We start from the raw sequence: 20467 nt of genomic DNA, 5'->3' as shown, positions 1-20467 counted from the left end.
TCCAGAAGAGGATTGGGAGAATATCATATAGTCAGATGAAACCAAAATAGAACTTTTTGGCACAAACCTCATCGTGTTTGGAGGAAGAAGCCATGTATCATGAAATTTTAAGCCAAAACCTCCTTCCACCAATGAGAGCATTGAAGATGCAACATGGCTGGGTCTTCCAGCATGACAATGATCCCAAACACACCGCTCAGGCAACGGAGGAGTGCCTCCGTTGCCTGAGCTGTTTTCATGGTCCTGGAGTGCCCTAGCCAGTCTCCAGACCTCAACCCCATAGAAAATTTGGGGAGGGAGTTGAAAGTCCGTGTTGCCCAGTGACAGCCCCAAAACATCACTGCTCTAGAAGAGATCTGCATGGAGGAATGGGCCAAAATACCATCTACAGTTTTTGCAAACCTGGTGAAGACTTACAGGAAACATTTGACCTCTGTTATTGCCAACAAAGGTTATGCTACAAAGTACTGAGTTGAACTTTTGTTACTGACCAAATACTTATTTTCCACCATAATTTATAAATAAATTATTTAACAATCCTACAATGTGATTTCCTGGATTTTTTTCCCCCCCATTTTGTCTCTCACAGTTAAAGTGTACCTATGTTGACAATTACAGACCTCTCTCACATCTTTCTAAGTAGGAGAACTTCCACAATCAGTGACTGACTAAATACTTGTTGGCCCCACTGTATTATAGTCATAAGGAAAAACTAAAATCGAGCTGATTTGAATTGGCAGGTCAAACCCCAACGAAAACCAAAAATCTGAGTTGGTCAGAAAAAGCCCGATTGGTAAATATCCACTAAACAGTCATCAAGTTGCTGGGACGTCGGCCTCTGATTGAAATTTGATTGTGTATTTACATTTCTCCAAATATTATTTATGGCCCAATGATGCTGAGACCCTCCAAAAAAAGATTTAATTTTGCATTTTCCTTTAGGTAGAGACATCTGTTAATTAATCATGGCTGTTGTAAAATGGCTACAGAAAATAAAAACTTTAATCTAAAAAAACTCACTAAAAGCTGGCCAAGGGTTAGGCAAATTCTCTTCTTGCTCCATATCCACACTGCAGGGCCTCAGCAGAGATTATTGAACAAAACAAAACTATGGAGATAAATGAATATTCATGGCATGGCATTTACAAGGAGCTTATTACGCAGACGGCTTGAGGCTTTGAATTTAAATAGGCACAACTCAAACACCAGCGCAAATGGTGAAACTCTGCTGTAACCCCGAGGGGATTTAGATGTGTTTGAACTTGAATTGCACTAATAAAGTGCCAATTATCCTTTTAATTGGGAGTAACAAAGCTGGCTGCCTGTTATGGCAGGTCCCATGTTTACTGGATATCTTTGAATCTCCAGTCTATCGGCCGTAATGAGTTCAATTAATTGAGAATGACAGAAGCAATTTGGGAGTCACAGCCTGCTGTTTGGAGCTGTAAACCTGAAGGGAATAACTGTCAAATATCTGCTCACTGTAGTGATCTGAAAACCATCTCAAAATGATTTATACAAGCACCAATCAGAGAATGTCCTATTAAACGTATTCAATGACCTCTTGATGACAACTGATGCTGGGAATGATCTGCTTGACCTCAGTGCACCATGGACAACCATGTTTATCTTAACACAGTTTAACATCTGGATGGTATTTCTGGATGGTATTCTCGTTTCAAACAGTTTTTTCTCTCCTATTGACAGGATAGGAGATTTTCTAAAGAACCTAATGAGTACTCTTTTGTGAAAGCTTCTTTAACTTGTGGGGATCCACAAGGCTTAGTACCAAGTCCAATAATATTTAAATTTTATTTATTTATTTAACCAGGAAGTTCCTTGAGATAATGTTATCTAAATTGATTGCCAATCTATTTTGAATAAAACACTAGGCTAGTAATCAACTTTGTAAAATTCTTGTAAAACAGAAATTATTACAGCCCTACCAGAAATACACTCAAACGTAAGCCGGGCAATTCTCTGCTTTTGTATATCCAACTGTGCTGTTGAAGCTGTTAGCAAAGATTGAATCCAGGACAATTTCGTTCTATATCAGAAAACCTATTCCGGAGAGTGAATATACAAATGGGTTTCACAAAGACAAGACTAAGTAAAACCTTTTTGTACTGTAATAAATTTAGATAAAGTTTTTTTTTTCATCCACTATTTTAGAAAAAGCATGGTCTCAAGAACCAAAACATATTTTAAATGGACCTTGGATTTAAAGTTTATGTGGTATATTTTGATTCAGGGCAAATATTTCAGTCATTAAAATTACAGAGTTGAATATATACAAACCAGCAAGCCACAGTAATTTCTAAGAAACCTTTAATTACTCTGAATGTCAGAGAAATGTGCATACACATTACAGATTGGAAAAAAGAACTTTACTTTTAAACCTCTCTATTGTTTTAAATCTCAAATCGTGGGCGTTTAAAATCCTTAAGAAAATGGATTACATAAATTACTTAAAAAAGCAACACTACTTCACACCTAAAAGTTTAATATATGTATTATGCTGAACTCAGAACAAAGTAAGAAGCACAAATATCCTTTTCATTAAATCCTGACTAAAGGAGACAGTCAACCTTGCCTCAATACTAAACTGACATGGTAGTAAAATACAAGCTGCTAAACAAAGCTTTATGCAGCAAGAATGCCAGACAGAAAATCCATGTATGCAGATTCCAGTTCAAACCCTTTTAATTAGTGTAGTAGGCATTGGGGTAGTAAAAGGTCTCAAGATACAGCGGAAACCATATCTCCACATACGCTCTCTAAAAAACACAATCTTTTATTATTCACCTTTGATATTAAACGAGAATGAAATTTTCCTATATAAATTCAATTAGGATTATGAAAATTATTTCCATTTGCCAAATGCCAGAATAATTAGAGAAATGATGAGACTGGGGCCTGTCATACAAACCACACTAAAAACTGCTGACGAAAACAACATAAACCAGGCCAAAAGCTCTAAAGGCATAAACAAATGTCCACTCAGTTTTCAAATGTCTTTAATCCCCATAATGCTCATTGTTACATCTAGATGACAAAGAGGCCAGATTAGAGGGTGGCAGCCATGCATCATCATGTTTAGGTGTTTTGCTGCAGGAGGGACTGGTGCACTTTACAAAATAGATGGTATCATGAAAAATCATTGCATTAAAATACTGAAGCAACATATCAAGATATAACTGTGCACATCAAGGCTGACGATGCTTTCCAGCCAAGAGAGCTGATGGATCCTGGAGGAGAAGCCCAAGTTGGTTCCAAGGAAAGTAAACAGCGTCTGCCCCCACCTGGAGATGCTCTTCATCATGTCCTATGGTAAGGCTGTTTTCTGTACCCTAGCTCCAGACTTTCCTTTGTTGGGAACCTTCTTATGAATTCAGACCAGGGTTCAGACCAGGAAGCAGGGTAATAGTTTAACACTCCTCTCTGCAGCTACCCATTACCCTATTAAGACAGTGTCTCGCCCACGGCCAAAATTGAATAATTAAAAAGTAATCTAAAACGAGGAAATCAGGAAAATCTAATAAAAATAAACACAACTCAGACTAAAAAGAAAAATAAAACAATTAAATGTGGCTTACTCAACATAAGATCTCTCTTTTCAAAGACATTGCTAGTTAGTGACCTGATTTGTGACAATCAGATTGATTTATTTTGCCTCACAGAAACCTGGCTGCAGCAAGAGGATTATGTTACTATAAATGAGTCAACTCCTACTAATTATTAAAATTTTCACATTCCTCGAAATACTGGGCGAGGAGGAGGAGTAGCAACCATCTTTCAGTCCAATTTATTGACTAGTCCCAGACCAATCAATAGCTACAACTCTTTTGAATATTTAATCCTTAGTTTTCCTCGTCCAAATTGCAAAGCACTAAAACCACTTGTTTGTTGTTTTGTACCGTCCACCAGGCCCTTATTCTCAATTTTTAGATCAGTTTTCAGACCTTTTATCTTATTTGGTGTTAAATACAGATAAGGTTATTATAGTGGGGGATTTTAACATTCATGTTGACACTGAAAGTGATAGCTTAAATATAGCCTTTAATGTTATCTTAGACTCAATTGTCTTTGCTCAAAAGGTTAACAAACCTACCCACCTTTGTCTTCATTCTCTGGACCTTGTGCTGACATATGGCATTGAGTGTAAAGACATAACAATATTTTCTCATAACCCTGTCCTGTCTGACCATTTTTTAATAACCCTTGAGTTTAATTTAACCGAGTACTCCACACCTGAAAGAAAATTTCATTATAGTAGATCATTATCAGACAATGCTGTAAAAACCTTTAAAGAATCTGTTCCACTTTTGATTTCCTCATTATCACAGAAAAGCACAGTGGAGGGCAATAATTTTGTTTCTTCCCCTTCACAAATTGATTCTCTTGTTCATAGAGTTACTTCATCATTGCGTGGTGCATTAGACAATGCAGCCCCCTTGAAAAAGAAGGTAATTATTCATAGGAGGGTAGCTCCCTGGTTTAATTCAGAGCTGCATACTTTAAAGCACAATGTTAGAAAATTGGAGAGAAAATGGCGCTCTACACACCTAGAGGATTCCTACTTAATCTGGAAAAATAGCTTACTGTTGTATAAAAAGACACTTCGCCAAGCCAGAACAGCTTATTTCTCATCATTAATAAGAGAACAAGAATAATCCTAGGTTTCTCTTTAGTACAGTTGCTAAACTTACACAGAGTCATAGCTCTGTTGAGCCATCCATTCCCTTAGCTCTCAGCAGTCATGACTTTATGGGATTCTTCTTAAATAAAATTGATTCTATTAAAAATAAAATCTTTGACATACTCCAGAAGATGATTACTTCATCCTCAGCAAGTGAGACAACATTGGAAATAACTGCAGAACCTGATCTGTGTTTGGACTGCTTTGATCCTGTGGAGCTTCCTGAGTTATCAGAAATATTAGCTTCATCTAAACCTTCAACTTGTATGTTAGACCCAATCCCAACCAAATTATTTAAGGAAGTGTTCCCTCTGATTACCATCCCCATTTTAGGTATGATTAACCTATCCTTACTAAATGGATATGTACCACAGGCTTTTAAGGTAGCTGTAATTAAACCAAGAAACCTGCGCTTGATTGAGATGACTTGAAAAATTACAGACCTATATCCAATCTTCCATTCTTATCTAAAATCCTTGAGAAAATAGTTGCTAATCAAATGTGTGAGCATTCATACAGCAATGACCTGTTTGAAGAGTTTCAGTCAGGCTTCAGAGTTCATCATAGCACTGAAACAGCTCTGCTGAAAGTCACTAATGATATTCTTATGGCCTCAGATAATGGACGTGTGTCTGTAATTGTCCTGTTAGATCTCAGTGCTGCATTTGATACAGTCAATCACAATATTATCTTAGAAAGGCTGGAATATGCTGTAGGGATCAGGGGAACAGCGCTAGGCTGGTTTAAATCTTATTTGTCTGACAGATTCCTGTTTGTTCATGTAAATGATAAGTCATCTTTAATCTCCAGGGTTAATTGTGGAGTACCACAAGGTTCAGTACTTGGGCCAATTCTCTTTACTATATATATATGCATCCAGTAGGTACAATTATCAGGCAGCATAGAATACATTTTCACTGTTACACTGATGATACTCAGCTTTATTTATCCACAAATCCTGATGAGCCCAACCAGTTAGATAGACTACAAGCATGTCTTGAAGATATAAAAACTTGGATGACTTTAAATGTTCTGCTTCTAAATTCAGACAAGACAGAAGTTGTTGTCTTTAGACCGGAGTCTTTAAAAAAGAAACTGCTTAATCAATCACTTAACCTGGAAGGCATTAAATTGACCTCCGGTAATAAAGTAAAAAACCTTGGTGTTACTTTTGACCAGGACATGTCATTTAAATCCTATATTAAACAGGTTTCTAGGATTTCCTTCTTTCACCTCCAGAACATTGCCAAAATTAGAAATATCCTGTCTAGGAGTGACGCTGAAAAACTAGTCCATGCATTTGTTACTTCAAGGCTGGACTATTGTAATTCTTTACTATCAGGATATCCACAAAATGCAGTTAAAAGCCTTCAGCTGATTCAAAACGCTGCAGCAAGAGTTCTGATGAAAATTAAAAAGAGAGATCATATTTCACCTACTTTAGCTTCCCTTCATTGGCTCCCTGTTAAATCCAGAATAGAATTTAAAATTATCCTCCTCACATATAAAGCCCTTAATGATCTAGCTCCATCATACATCAGATATCTGATTGTTCCATATGTTCCTAACAGAGCACTTCGTTCTCAGACTGCAGGTTTACTGGTTGTTCCTAGAGTCTCTAGAAGTAGAATGGGAGGCAGATCCTTTAGTTATCAGGCTCCTCTCCTGTGGAACCAGCTCCCAGTTTTAGTCCGTGAGGCAGACACCCTCTCTACTTTTAAGGCTAGGCTTAAAACTTTCCTTTTTGATAAAGCTTATAGTTAGAGTGGCTTAGGTTATCCTGAGCTATCTCTGTAGTTATGCTGCTATAGGCTTAGGCTGCTGGAGGACATAATGACCACTTTCACCCTCTTCGCTACATTCTCACACTACTTTCTAATTCTGCATTATTTGCTGATATTTCAGTTTTGAACTTTATGTTCTCCCTCTTTTCTCTTCCTAGAAGCTACACCCGGCCTGACCCTGTGTCTACCTGTGACACCTTTCTGGAGAGGGGCATCGTCCAAGCTTCTGCTGGCAACAACTTAATGCTCACGCTCTACCGATGACCCACATGGCCCTGTCTTTCAGTGTTTAACCCTTTCTCTCTCCTAGACATGGAAATTGACTGAGCTTTTACTGTGACTAACTCTATGTGCTCTCTTTCAGACTCTAACCTTGAAAACTGGCTCAGAGTTTTCTGTTCTTTCTTTTTAGGTGAAACGACTAAAGGACCTAAATCCATTAACATTTACTTTTCCTTCCCATAGAAAGTACTCCTGGATCAGTGCTTCTTTGTTCTTTTTGTGTCTCTGCTCTGTTCTCTCAAACCCCCAGTCGGTCGTGGCAGATGGCCGCTCACACTGAGCCTGGTTCTGCTGGAGGTTTCTTCCTGTTAAAAGGGAGTTTTTCCTCTCCACTGTCGCTACATGCTCATCCAGGAGTGACTGCTACAAGTCTCTGACTCGATGCAATCTGCTGGGTTTCCTTAGACAGAAAAACCTTTTATCCAATTTGAATAAATAACTGAATCTGACTGCACTGTTCAATGGTTAGGATTAATTGGAATGTATGTACCTGACTTTTGAAAGTGCCTTGAGATGACGTGTTGTAAATTGGCGCTATATAAATAAAACTGAATTCTTCTAAACTTTCCCTCAGACTCCAGTGGATTATTTAGCAGGGATGCTCCGATATAAACATTTGGGCTGATATTGATATCATACATTAATATTGCTGTTATGGCCGACTACCAATATTATATTTATATCCCTGCCCTCATTAGACGGGTGAAAAAAGGACCAGACAACTGACATTGCTTCTCGGCTTCAGTGAAACATCCCCCAATTTTGCGATGCCTCACTATCACTGTCACATGACAAAACAAACACCACATGACCCCCTTGTCCTGAAACACAAATTGCAACTAGATGGAAAAAACATTTGTTGTTAATATCAGTCCAGTTACTTATCAGACCGATACAGACATGTTTCAAAAAATGGCTAACATCAGCCAATACTGATGTTACTGCCCAAATATTGTGCATCCCTAGTATTTAGAAATAGAAATTGTGCACCTAAATCATGAGTTTACCATTCCAGAGAGAGATCATTTATTTTTTAAAGATTTTTTGCAGCACCAGTGGCCTTTATTTATTTACATTTTTGTTATTTTCTGAAAGTAAGCAGATAGGATGTGGGGTGAAGAGAGTGGGAAGACCTGCAGCACAGGTCGCAGGGGTTGGGACTAGAACCCGGGACAGCTGTGTCATGACCCACCATTTTATGGAGTTAAATTATATCAGCTAAAGAAAATCTGATCATCAATCTTCAACTTAGAACTCCCTTTAAATAGTTAGATTTCATGTTTATTTATTTATTGGTAATTAGTCATTATAATAGATTACTAATAGTCGAATTATTGATTCTTTTATTAGATTTAAGTTATTCATTCAACTTAAATCCAAGTGTTAATATTGTGATCTGAGAATATTTATATTTTCATAATTTTTTCCTTTCATTTCTTCCCCTGTTGTAGTTTAGGCTTCCCTGAAAGCTTAGGAAAGACAGCTTACTCTTCAAACAGTCTGACTCTGATTAGATTAGAAACTAAAACATATGTATAAATCTAGTTGATTATACTCCAGTTATGCAACAGTAAGTTGATGTGCCTGAGGGAAAAACAGCAGCCATAAATATAAATCAAAACTAATTGTAAAGGGAAGAAACCAATGTTCCAGAAGAACAAAACTGGCCAAATAAACCTTATGAATAATTGAATTTAAGCATTGCAATATGGAGTGCACAGATAAAGAAAGCATGGAGTAGATATTGGATTTTTGCTCTAATTTCCATGGTAAGCATTTGATAGGTGGCGGGACACAAACATGATGGATCTTTAGTTAAACTAATCAGATCTGTCCATCGATGCAGCATTGTGCACCACAGCATCTGATGAGGGTAAAATTTCGATTAAGTTTTATTTACTGAAGAAAATGATTGAGTGGTTAAACATTAAAATCTGTGCACTATAATAAACTATATCTGGTAACATTTTCACAAAGGACTTTCCCATACCTTACTATCTATTAAGGAATAAAACAAAAAAAAGTAATCTGAGGAATTTAAAACATTAATCACACAATCTCTGCTTTATTCAAAAAAGTGGACACACAAAGAGATCTCCATCAGCATCGGCTTATGTTTTTTTTGTCAAATAAAAGGAAACTCATCCACTCATACCAAAATAACCCTGAAGGACATAATACCTGCATGTCTCGAGCATAACAGCTATGTGATTCTCCTACTTGTAGTCCTTTTTCACACCTCATTGTCTCTTTTACCTTTCTTCCCCTGCTTCATTTCCCTGATAACTCTGTTTGCTCCTCCTGCTCTCACTCTTATCTCCATCTCCTACCTTCACACAATCCATCATTCTGTCCCACGTTGTGTGTTACCTCCCCTGTATACTACCTACTACCTATACTATAAGGCTGCTTTATACAATGACACCTCTTTGTGCACTGTTGTAAATCTCTTTTATAAATTAAGCCTTTCACATAGGGGTGACAAAACATCTAGGTTTATAAGTTCCCCTGTTGAGATGAAAATGTTGGAACCGATCTTATCTCAGGTTTTGTCAAAGTAGAACTGAAAGCAGCAATACCTTAAGATTTAAAGCTCTAAAGTAATATGTGCCCATGCACAACCAAACTAACAGGAACTGCGGTTTCTGATTAAACATCTCTTAGAGTAACTGATCTATCCAACAATCTAGGTTACATGACCTGGTGTTGTTACAGGCAATGTTCTGGCTCATTTTAATCAAGGGAGTTTAAGCTATGAGACATATTTTACCATCCTGGAAATACAACAGATGGCAACGGAGAATGGGATGTTTTCAAATGATTTCACCCTGTAACACGTTCTCAAATTGGGCCTTTTACAGATTTGCATCAAGGATGTGAAGCCGACAAATCTGCAGCATCTGTGTGATGCTATCATGTCAATATGGACCAAACTCTCTGAGGAATGTTTTCAGTACCTTGTTGAATCTATGCCACGAAGGATTAAGGCAGTTCTGAAGGCAAAAGGGGTCCAAACCGGTACTAGCAAGGTGTACCTAATAAAGTGGCCAGTGAGTATATATGCATTCCTGCACTAAACCTGCTAATATGCCTGCCCTAAATCTTTTTATAAAGCCTTGTCAACATGTCAAATCAAGCATTCTCTCCTGGCGTTGGTTGAAAGTTGTGCTGTCTCTTCTACTTCTGTTCTTGGCTCAGTACCGCCGAGCAATTTACATCTACCCACATGCTTATAGACAGAAAACGCTTTCACATCACAAAGCCATGGAAATATCTAACCACGAGAAAGCTCTTGTACATCAATTTAGATGCATTATGGGAGCAAAGAAAGGGCAGAGCCCACGTACAGATATTCAAGGAAAATGGGCCTTTTGCTGGTAACCTTGAATGACACAGCACTGAAGCACAGGGGCTGCATACTGGATGTTATAACGCTGCAGACAGGGTTATCAACAGCACAGCTTACCACAGCTACAAAAGTAGGGAGTGAATATTTTGTCACTTATAATTTTTTCACTTTCACAAGAGAGACACTGCCTACATCATCAGGAGTGTTCAGAAGAGAGTGGACTTGCTCTTAGATTTTACAAGATTTCAACAAAACAATGGGTAAAAAAATCTGAAGCAAAAACATTTAGTCGCATATAGAGAGAGGGTATATTTAACTGTGGAGTGTTTCATTTATTTTTTCACCATGTATGACTACTATAGACAATACAGCTATACCAGTAAACTACCAAGATGGGGAATATTTAACTTAATAATGCCAGCTGCATGCCTTTAGGTATCTGAAATTTATTTTATTTATACTGATAATCACATTTCCTCATGTTCCCAAGTCTAACCCTCTGCAGACTTTAGCTTGTGTTTTTGCCAAATATCTTCACTTTCCTTCATGGACTGCCATGAACCTTGGCACAAACTTCACAATTTCAAAACAGATACAATGCAATTACTTTGACTGCATGATCTTTTATCTGGCAACATTTAAACTAAGGCCAATAAAAAGAAAATCTTAGAAGAAACATTAAGGCATTCCTGTATTTTTGGTTAGTATCTGACCAATTAAGAAGACAAACTATAAAGAAGACAGAAAAAAAAATTCAAAAATACAAAGCTGAGTACTATTTATAGCTACAAATTATTTCTGTTCTGTCTTTTTCTGATCAAGGGGACGACATCAACATGCAAACAATCTTCCAATAAGGTAAATATGATACAAAACAAGTCTTGAAAACATTTCAAAATAACTGAAAGAGAAAGAATTTAATGCATTGTTATTACAGATAACTAACCTCAATTACAATAAATATCCAAGGACTAAATGAGGACTGACAGTTAAATAAAAATACCTTAAACATATCACAACAGAAATATTTATGAGGAAGTAAAATCTTTTTGCAGCAAACGAGAGATGCACCAGAGTGAAGTAGCTGAGTTACAATCTGGTTTTTGTAAAGCTCTGACCTGCTGATACCCAAACAAACTGGTGAGTTCACTTCTTCAGTACATCTATGTTTGATATTTAGCAACGCTGCAAACACATAAAGTTAATCGAGCTAGCAGGTAAAAAACAATGCATGCAGTAGAATAAGTGTCCTTTGAAGCGGATATGAATTACACATCCACTGCACATCAGTTACAACGTTCACTGTAATCATTGTTCACTAAGCCATGCACAGGGGTTTGACAATGTGCATTAACTTACAGTTTTATGTGTTTTTCTTACTTTCATCATATAATACAATGAGGAAAACAATGCTAAATAATCCCTGTTCAAGTTATTTAATGGATCATAATAAAGCTTCCTGGTATTTGAATGCAATGGTTGACTTATTTCTCTTTATGTAAACTGTCGCTGCTACTGTTATAAAATTCAGAGCATAAACATAATAAACAGGAAAACTAGAGACAGTCTAACCAAAGGAGCACTGAAAAGAGTTTCAGGAGAAAGAACATCAGAAAGAAATCAGATGAGAGCAGCAAGGAGGTCAAAATTTAACATTACCTTCAGTGGGGTTGATGGCTCCTGGTAAGTTCTCCCACGGGAGGGTCCAAGCAGGGCAAGGATGAGGAGAGAAGACTGCCTCAATGCCTTTTTCCTGAGGGAAATATACACACCGACAAGTATTCATTAATAAGTTGGTCCAAATAGCTCTGTTGAGAAGCTATAAATAAAAATAATGATGCCAAAAGCCAAAAACAGCTGCTTAAACAGCATTTTTTATACTTTAAAATGCTGTATAAAGTAAAATAAAAGTCCTCATTGACAGCAAAGTGGAACTGACGTCAAATTACTTGTAGGGCAGAAACAAACTGAAACAACAATCGGAATAATCGGCATTAAGCGGTTATTCAAATAATCGTTAACAATTATTCGATTAATAAATTTGTTAACTGTGCAACTGAGTGTGAAGACTAAAACATGCCATTTGCTGAAAACTGCCACCTCAGAGCAGTAGCTAGGGCAAAACCTTACATAAAATATATATATTTTGCCATTAGGATGAAAAACTTTCTTTGTCCGTAAATATACTTTATTCAGAACTCCTGAAGAGGCATCGTTTTAGCTTGATCAGGTTAAGATTCTGTAAAAACAAAATCTCCTGTTAAGCTCCTTGCTATCCGATTATTAATTGGTTAACCAAGAAAAATAGAACTCCATTCAGTCTTACTGCTCCCATACATGACCGAAAACAGATTCTGAATGTCAAACGTTTATCTTAACATTAGAATATCATAAAAGACCAACAGATAAAGAATTTTCTGATACAAAAATGTGGTTCTGCTGAACAATTTCCAATCGACTGAACCTCTTTATGCACTCATTACTTGTATTGTTCTTTTTGCAAGACCTATAGCTTTAATGTGGCGTTGTGGTCTGTGGATGAGGTTTATGTTTTGTATTGAATTACTTAAAAACATTAAGCTTTTAATGACGTTCTAATTTACTGAGATGCACCTGCTTTGATTAACTGATAACCAAGTTGGAGCATTTCTATAGATAAAGACGTTTAGAGCAGTCATGTGTGTTTTAACATGATGCAAAAAGGACAGACGGCAGCAGCAACTGCTGCTTTCCGTCAACCTGCCAATTGTAAGGCCCCGCCCAAGCAATGTGCAGTCCGCCTTTCTGCAGAGAGATAGATTACTGACAAGTGGAAAATATTTAACCCTGTAGCCAATTTTCCAGCAGTTAGCATACCAACAAGTTCAAGCCAAGGGCAGACTGTGAAATGTTCCAACTAACTGCAAAAAACTAACATCTACATTGTAGACGCTATAGAAATACTCTTTTTTTCTTAAGATGGCAGCAAATCTGCATAATACAAGATCTATCTATAAACCAAAAGAGTTGGAACAATTCGTCTTAACAGAAAAGCCCAAAGTGAAATTATTTGAGTTCATTTTGGAGCCACAGGACCTGGGCATCTTGCAGTCGTCGGGTACACCATGAACTACTCTGTAGGCCAAAGTATGGGAGAGTGAAATGTAAGGCCATCTGTCCAGCTGGTAAAGCTTGGTTTAAATTGTGTTGACCAACAGGACAATAACTGTCTGCAAATCTCTTCTTTGCAAAAAAGAAGAGTGGACCGATATTGCTGTTCAATAGACACTGATAAGGTTATACTGAAACTGCTTGTTTCAAGTCACTGATGCAAAGCTTGCTCTACCAACTAGTGAATCAAAGATAATAGCTGGTGTTTCAACACCTCTACTTTTTGTTGGGTCTTGGCTGAAAAAAAAAGAAGAGAATTTGTAAAAAAAAAATGCTGCTGTTAATCTGAGGATGCAGTTACCAAATTTTAAGAGCTGTTGAACACACATACATACATAAATAAATACACACATACATATATACGTAACATGTGCCTGTCCCAGCTTTTTTGGAACATGTTGCAAGCATCAAATTCAAAATAAGTGAATATTTGCCAAAAATCAATAACGTTTATCAGTTTGAATATTAAATATCTTGTCACTGTAGTGTATTCAACTTATATAGGTTTAACAGGATTTGCAAATCATTGTATTCTGTTTTTATTTATGTTTTACGCAACATCCCAACTTCATTAGAACTGGGGTTGTATTATATACTGAGTAAATAATATCTTATATCATGTGCATAAAAGCAATCACTAATGACTGCAGAGGCAGAAATCACTAAATCAACTAAAGATAATGAGCAGCCCTTTTTAGAGGCAGTCTAGAGTTCGCATGACTGGGAAAGAGAATCTGGAGCTGGATAATGAGCTCAAACATACCTCAAAGCTTTCTACAAGTAGAAATTTGGTAAAAACACAAACCCCTGACGTTACAAGAAGCTCTCTGGAGCATTATCTGGGCCAACACAGAATGGCAGCGTTAGCACAACACAGCAGCTCCTGTGGTGGTGGTGTCAAAGCAAAGGGGAGCTTCAAGGACACCTATGTACTCAGGCTCAGTGCACTGGTTTAACTCTTCAGGCAACAATTTACTACATTACCCTCCATGTGACGGTGCTGCCCCATCCCATTATCACCATCTCTCTGCTTTCTGGGGTGTTTCTCAACACTGAATAAAATTTATGGCATCAGCTGTCAGAAAGAAAATTATCCTCTTGAGCTGGAAAACAAGAGCAATCTGTATTGCACATAAGAAAAGTCTACTTACAGAATACATTTTACTGAAAATCCTCAATGTTTTTCTAACACATTGATCTAAGAACACACAACCACAATTACTACTAATAAAAGTGGGCAATAATAATAATAATGCCTTCTCTTCCTTTGTCACTTTGTAGTCTTAAATACTCTGGGTGTCCAGATCTGAGACAAAGTACCAGACAGAGGTCCCAATCATGACAATTTTAGAAGATCGTTTTAAGAATTTGTGACAAAGAATTTGTGACCCAATTTTTGTAACAAAGAGGTTTACTAAGATACTCGCAAAGATCTGATCTCATTTACATGGAAAATTGGTGATCAGATCTAAAAAAAGACTCTTATCTCGATTCTAACTGCTCTTAAGCTTTCTTTTCCTATGTTGACCTGCCAAGGGATTGCATGACTATAATCTCATACAACATATCAAATGGTAGCATTTATGTATTAATTGTAAAATGTATTTTTTAAAATACAATGTTCAAAGATGGCTGACAAGAGGAAGAGGAATAGTCCAAAAGTCCAGCGAACTATTGAGAAACCTGCAGAATACATTTGACCCAAATGCAATTCTGCCAAATAGTGAGGAAATGTATGTAAACGTTTGACTTGAAAGAACTTAAAAAAAAAAAAAAAAACTACCTAAACAATAATGTCTTATTATTCTAGCATTTAGAAAATAAAATAATTTTGTTAATCATAACTGACCTAAAACAGGAAAAGTTCAGAGAGTGAGAAAAGAAAAGGTTACGTGTCTTTTTACGAAGTGTATGTAAATATCTGGTTTTGTGTTGTTCTATTGCCATAAAGCTTCAGAATTTGATCTGGCGAGCTCTCAGTTTTCTTTTTGTGATTAGAATTCTTTGATTCATTTTTTTTATTAACTTTAACTCACTATTATTCTGTAGATTTATTTTATCAACGGCAGCAAACTGTTCGGGGCTGCGCTAATAAAGGTGAACACCATCAGACATGTCTCTTTATTGGATCTTCTTTCTATGGTAAAATGTAACATTGATGTTGATCAATGATAATCCTCAAATCGGCCTAAATCTGCATTTATGTTCAGCATCTCCATTCATACCAATAAGGCTCCAGCTGGATCTCCCAATAAGGACAAGCTGTTCAAAGCTTAGGAAATATTCTGGGAGCTTTAAATTATTTACAGTTTAACAATTATTCAGTTCAAGTCTCTCAACAAGCTGAAGCCATGTTCCAAAATAATCTTCAAAATAATCTTGGTCAAACGGAGAAGCCTCATGAGCAATCTAGCGCACTGAAACAGACTTTGAGGCCTTATTTAAAGAAAACGTTGTTTCAAAATCACTCCTTTAGGCAAAAAAAAAAAACAACTTTAGCTGCAAGATTTGTAGCTTGAAGCTCAACATTTCTACTGGAGCCTGTATCTGTAATCTGTGCTTTTGAACAACAGCTTCCCCATGAGACCAATAACTTTAACAGAGAATCTCATATTTTCCTCAATTTGTAATCAGCCAACCCCCTTTTTACTTGTTAAAAACTCCTTTCTGGATCATTTTTGTTCTTGAGTTTAAAGCCCGCTGATGGATCTTAACGGAAAGTGAATAATCTTCATTCTGGGCCTGTCTGTGTTTTGCTTCTCTTTGAGGGTTTACACCTCATTGCGCCGACAGTTTGACTGAGGCGCAGCGTTTTGTGTTAACTCATGTGAGAAAATGAGAAAGTGACAGAGTTTATGAGCCATTTATCATGTGGATAACACAGAGAGAGAGAGACGGCTGCCTCTGGTCAGCAGCAGCAGAACGATCGAGTGTCACACTTCTCTTTCCCACACAGTCACAAGATGTGTACACGCACACACACAGGCCAAGACTGCACAACAGCTGCACGCCAGACAAAATAGTGGCGACATGTAGCCATATTTCTAATCCCTCTAAGCAGAGAGAGAATGGTGGGCTTGTTGAATTGTGTCTGTGTGTTCCAGCATTCCTCACAGTTATAATGTCTGATTTCAACGCAGCATGAAAACTGTCATTTGTGCACATCTGGGCCTGACTGAAATTTCATCCACCAACATGGCAAATATGAGACACATCCCATCCTGACCACCCAGCTCACTCAGCATCATCCAAACTCTCTACACACACAGCTACCCATTTACTGCACTCACCAATCCTGCCACTCAAAATCCCAGCTTTATAAAGCCAGAGTCTGAGAGAAATAACAGCAGTATCTATGAAGGGGAGGACAGGAAGAAGGAAACAATAACAGTTCACTGTTAGCCGGGTTCAGGGGAATATCTACCTCTGAAAAGCTCATCTGCTGCTGCAACAGCTTATTGAAATATGAAAAGGGTGACAACTTGGGTGATACAGAGCAAAATAAATCTAGAGATGCATGCAAAGTGTGTTATCAAAACTTGTGGGAAGTTCACTGGAAACAAAATAAAAAAAATGTGGATTGCGAAGCACAATTAATCTCTCCGGATTTCAGCAATTTCAATCCTAAACCTAAAAATTGTAGAGTAGCTATAAAAATAAGGAAATATTGCTTTGGTTTTCGAATAATACATTGTTTGTTTTTTCCTAAAATGAGAATCATCTAGAGATGCACCGATCAATCGAGCAGAGATAAGAAATGGCCTGAAAATGTTAAAAATATTTTCCCGTTCTCCAGTTGCATCAAAACAAAAAGAACTTAATAATCTTATAATTCCTTCATTCAGATCTTTGACTGATCCTCTTTGCTCTCTTCCCTTTAGCTCACCACACTAGGAACTGAAATGGCAAAGTGGAATATGTGTTTTTTCAACCATCTCTGTGTTGATTTGGACCTCGCTCCTGTTGAAAGACCCGGTGATGACCAATTTTCAGTCATTTGGTAGATGGTCCTTCAGATTTTTATTTAAAATGTCCTTGTAAGTTCATGAGACCATGACCACAGAGACTTTTAGGAATAAACCGGCCTACAGCATCATGCGTCATCCACCATACATAACAGATTCATTATCTGCTTTCCTGCCACCTCGACCTGGGGAGTCGGTTTCTGAAAAGCTCAATCTTGCCAATCTAACCAAGTAGCGGACTTCTTGTAAAAACCCCAGTAGAGTTTACTCCAGATTAGGGATGCAAAACACATCATGAATGTGTCGTCATCGTGATACAGTATCAGTGTCCGCAATATTCATATCCCTAGGGGCCGCTGTTTGGAGTGCAATAATAGTTGGCAACTTTTTTCCAAGAGTTGGCATTTTTAATTCTAATGCAACAGCCAGTCGGAGAGAGTCGTGTGGCAGTGGAGGCTCGGACACAAATGACGTTACTGAAACTGCTAAAGGTCACAGAGGGATGGAAGCACAGATAAGGAAAGAAAGGCATATATCGCAACTGATATCATCATTGCAATATTTCGCTATGTAATCGCCACTGCAAGATTCTCTAATATCAGGCAGCCTAACTCCACGTTTATGTTTGAGCTGGTAAGACAGACAAGGTTTTTTTTTTTCTATTCATGCTTCCCTAACAATGGGCTGTGATGTAGATAGCATCTACTGGTAGTTGTGGAAACTCGGTGACCCCAGCATGTATTTGCAGCAGTTCTCTAACTGTGAGACTTGGGAATTGTATGCCTACTTTACCATCCTGCTCACTGTGCCTGTTGGCAAGATAAACACAGGTCATTTTTCGGCGTAGTGTCCACTGCTAAAAGAAATGGAGTTCTGTGTTATTTTTTACACCCCAAGAAAACAAAAAGTCATGAATTACTGGCTAGATGTTCTTGAAGGTTCTGATCAACTTTTGAAAAGTTTACTTACAGTACTGTGCAAACGTTTTAGGCAGGTGTGAAAAAATGCTGTAAACAAAGAATGCTTTCAACAATGGAAGTATTAATCATGTATTTTCATCAATCAACAAAATGCAGTGAATGAACAAAAGAGAAATCTAAATCAAATCAATATTTGGTTTGACCACCCTTTGTCTTCAAAACAGCATAAATTCTTCTAGGTAAACTTGCACACAGTTTTTGAAGGAACTTGACTGGTAGGTTGGTCCAAACATCTTGGAGAACCAACCACAGATCTTCTGTGGATGAAGACTTTCTCACATCCTTCTGTCTCTTCATGTCATCCCAGACACACTCTATGATGTTGAGATCAGGGCTCTGTGGGTCCATACCATCACTTCCAGTAAGTCTTGATCTTCTTTACGATGAAGATAGTTCCTAATGACTTTGGCTGTATATGTTTGGGCTTGCTGACTTAGCATTTTGTAAATTGATCAAAATAAAAAATCATTACTTATATTTCCAAAAGCATTCTTTGTTTACAGCATTTTTTCACACCTGCCTAACACTTTTGCACAGTACTGTACATTTTTCTAAACAAGTCGTTTTATTAAGAAAAACTTTATTTTTATTCCTTAATATTACATTTACTTTTACAAACTGAATAAATATATAAAAATTAATAACCTCACCGAGGGATTAATGAAAGTGCAGTGAAAGTTGAATTTCATTTTATACATCTTTACCGGGGATGGCAACAAATGTAGCTGGTAGTATAAATGTTAATTTTGTTACTGTAAAACATATTTATAAAAAAAAAAAAAAAAAAAAAGAGTAGAAAGACACAAAATTCAGCTGTTTATGACTCCCCGAAGCCTAAGTGTTAGCACTGTTTAAGGTGCAAAAACAGCCATGAATCTTCTGGGGCTATTCAACAACCAGAGGGCCTACAAATCATTACTCTGTGCGCCGAGGGGAAAATGTGGAGGCAGCCTCTTAAATTACCTGTCATGCGTAAAAGCAAAAACATTTGGAAATCACAGAAGCAAAGCCTGCATATATTAAACAAAAGAAAGGTAATTATTTACTTTGAGTTTAGCCATTGTGGGCCGTGGACCGCCGACAAAATGAAGGTCTGGGGTCACCTCCTGGCCCTCCTCTGGCGACTGCAGATCATAATGGTTCTCCTGCTGCGAGAGCCCAAAATGGCTGGACGTGGGAACCTGGACCTTAGACAGAATGAGCCCACAATCTTTGGCCGCTCGATGGACCCCGGGTACTCCCTGAACACGGCCATACCAGCGCAGCAGATGGGGGAGATGATGCAAAATGCTCGGTGCATGGACCTGGATGGAGCACTATTAAACAGAGAAAAAAAGGGTAGATACTGATTGAGTGAGTCGACTGATGACATCTCTGTTGAAGCGAGAGGGCAGGTTCCACTAAAAGTCACTTATCACACTTCTGTACAGACAAACACACTCGAGATCAGGAGAGGCATGAAAGCAGAGCTGGTGGGGGCTAGGATGAAGACACAAACTGAGACACTATAACAGAGGGTGTATTCGACTGTGTGTGACCAAAAGACGACACGTGGGTCCGAGGACAAGCGAGGAGGAGCCACTGCTTCGTGCATCATGGACAGAGACAGTTGTTAAAAGGAGACATGCTACGCTGAGTGTGAAACTGGAAACCAGTGGAGCACAGCTGACTGCTGAAAGACTCGATGTGAGGACATCAGCTCGTTTCACACGGTGGACAGACAATTGGAGACAGCTAAGATGTGAAGCAAAGTTTTGGACACACTTCTCTGCCTGACAGCACAGCATTCAATCTCAATAAATTAACTGTCCACATTATAGGCAACACAAAACTGTAGGCATACAATTCTGAATAACCTCAACAAATAAACTAATTTAAACTTATTTTTTAAGTTAAAATCACTGACAAACATGAAAAAATAATAAAACAACAAACATAAAACTTGAAACTGATATAAATTTGGCCTATATTTAATTTCATTTGACTCTGAAATAAAAAACAAAGCTCCAGATCTTAATTTCGAGCATTGCTTTCAACACTATAAAAAACGGCAGTTACTTTTTCTTTTGTCATGCTGTAATCAAGTGAGCTGTTTAAAAGCATCATAAAAGGCAACACATAAAAGAACGTCTCAAGTCCAACAGTAAAATGTCTAAAGATTCGGGTTCTTTCTGCAGAACCAACATCTAAAACACATATCACCAATTGGCATAAAATGATAAATGCAACAAACAGCCTCCAGAAGTATTTGTATACAT

The 20467-nt window shown here is 37.6% G+C and overlaps 1 protein-coding gene across 5 annotated transcripts in view; it reads right to left on the bottom strand.

Annotated features, from left to right (window-relative positions):
• The window catches only part of gstcd (glutathione S-transferase, C-terminal domain containing), a 68342-nt gene that overhangs the window by 44627 nt on the left and 3248 nt on the right, over positions 1 to 20467 (bottom strand). For all 5 annotated transcript variants that reach the window (XR_007038446.1, XM_047366653.1, XM_047366657.1 and 2 more), the window contains exons 4-5: positions 19256 to 19525; positions 11774 to 11867 (exon numbers count right to left, since the gene is read on the bottom strand). Coding sequence is in view for 4 of the 5 variants with exons in the window: in XM_047366653.1 (XP_047222609.1) it covers positions 11774 to 11867; positions 19256 to 19525 (364 nt within the window). In the remaining variant the exon portion in view is untranslated. The remainder of the gene's footprint in view (positions 1 to 11773; positions 11868 to 19255; positions 19526 to 20467) is intronic.

The sequence above is a fragment of the Girardinichthys multiradiatus genome, chromosome 5, assembly GCF_021462225.1.
Source record: "Girardinichthys multiradiatus isolate DD_20200921_A chromosome 5, DD_fGirMul_XY1, whole genome shotgun sequence".
Lineage (NCBI taxonomy): Eukaryota > Metazoa > Chordata > Actinopteri > Cyprinodontiformes > Goodeidae > Girardinichthys > Girardinichthys multiradiatus.
The sequence above is the reverse complement of the archived record's forward strand: the minus strand, read 5'-3'. Positions and strand labels throughout refer to the sequence as shown.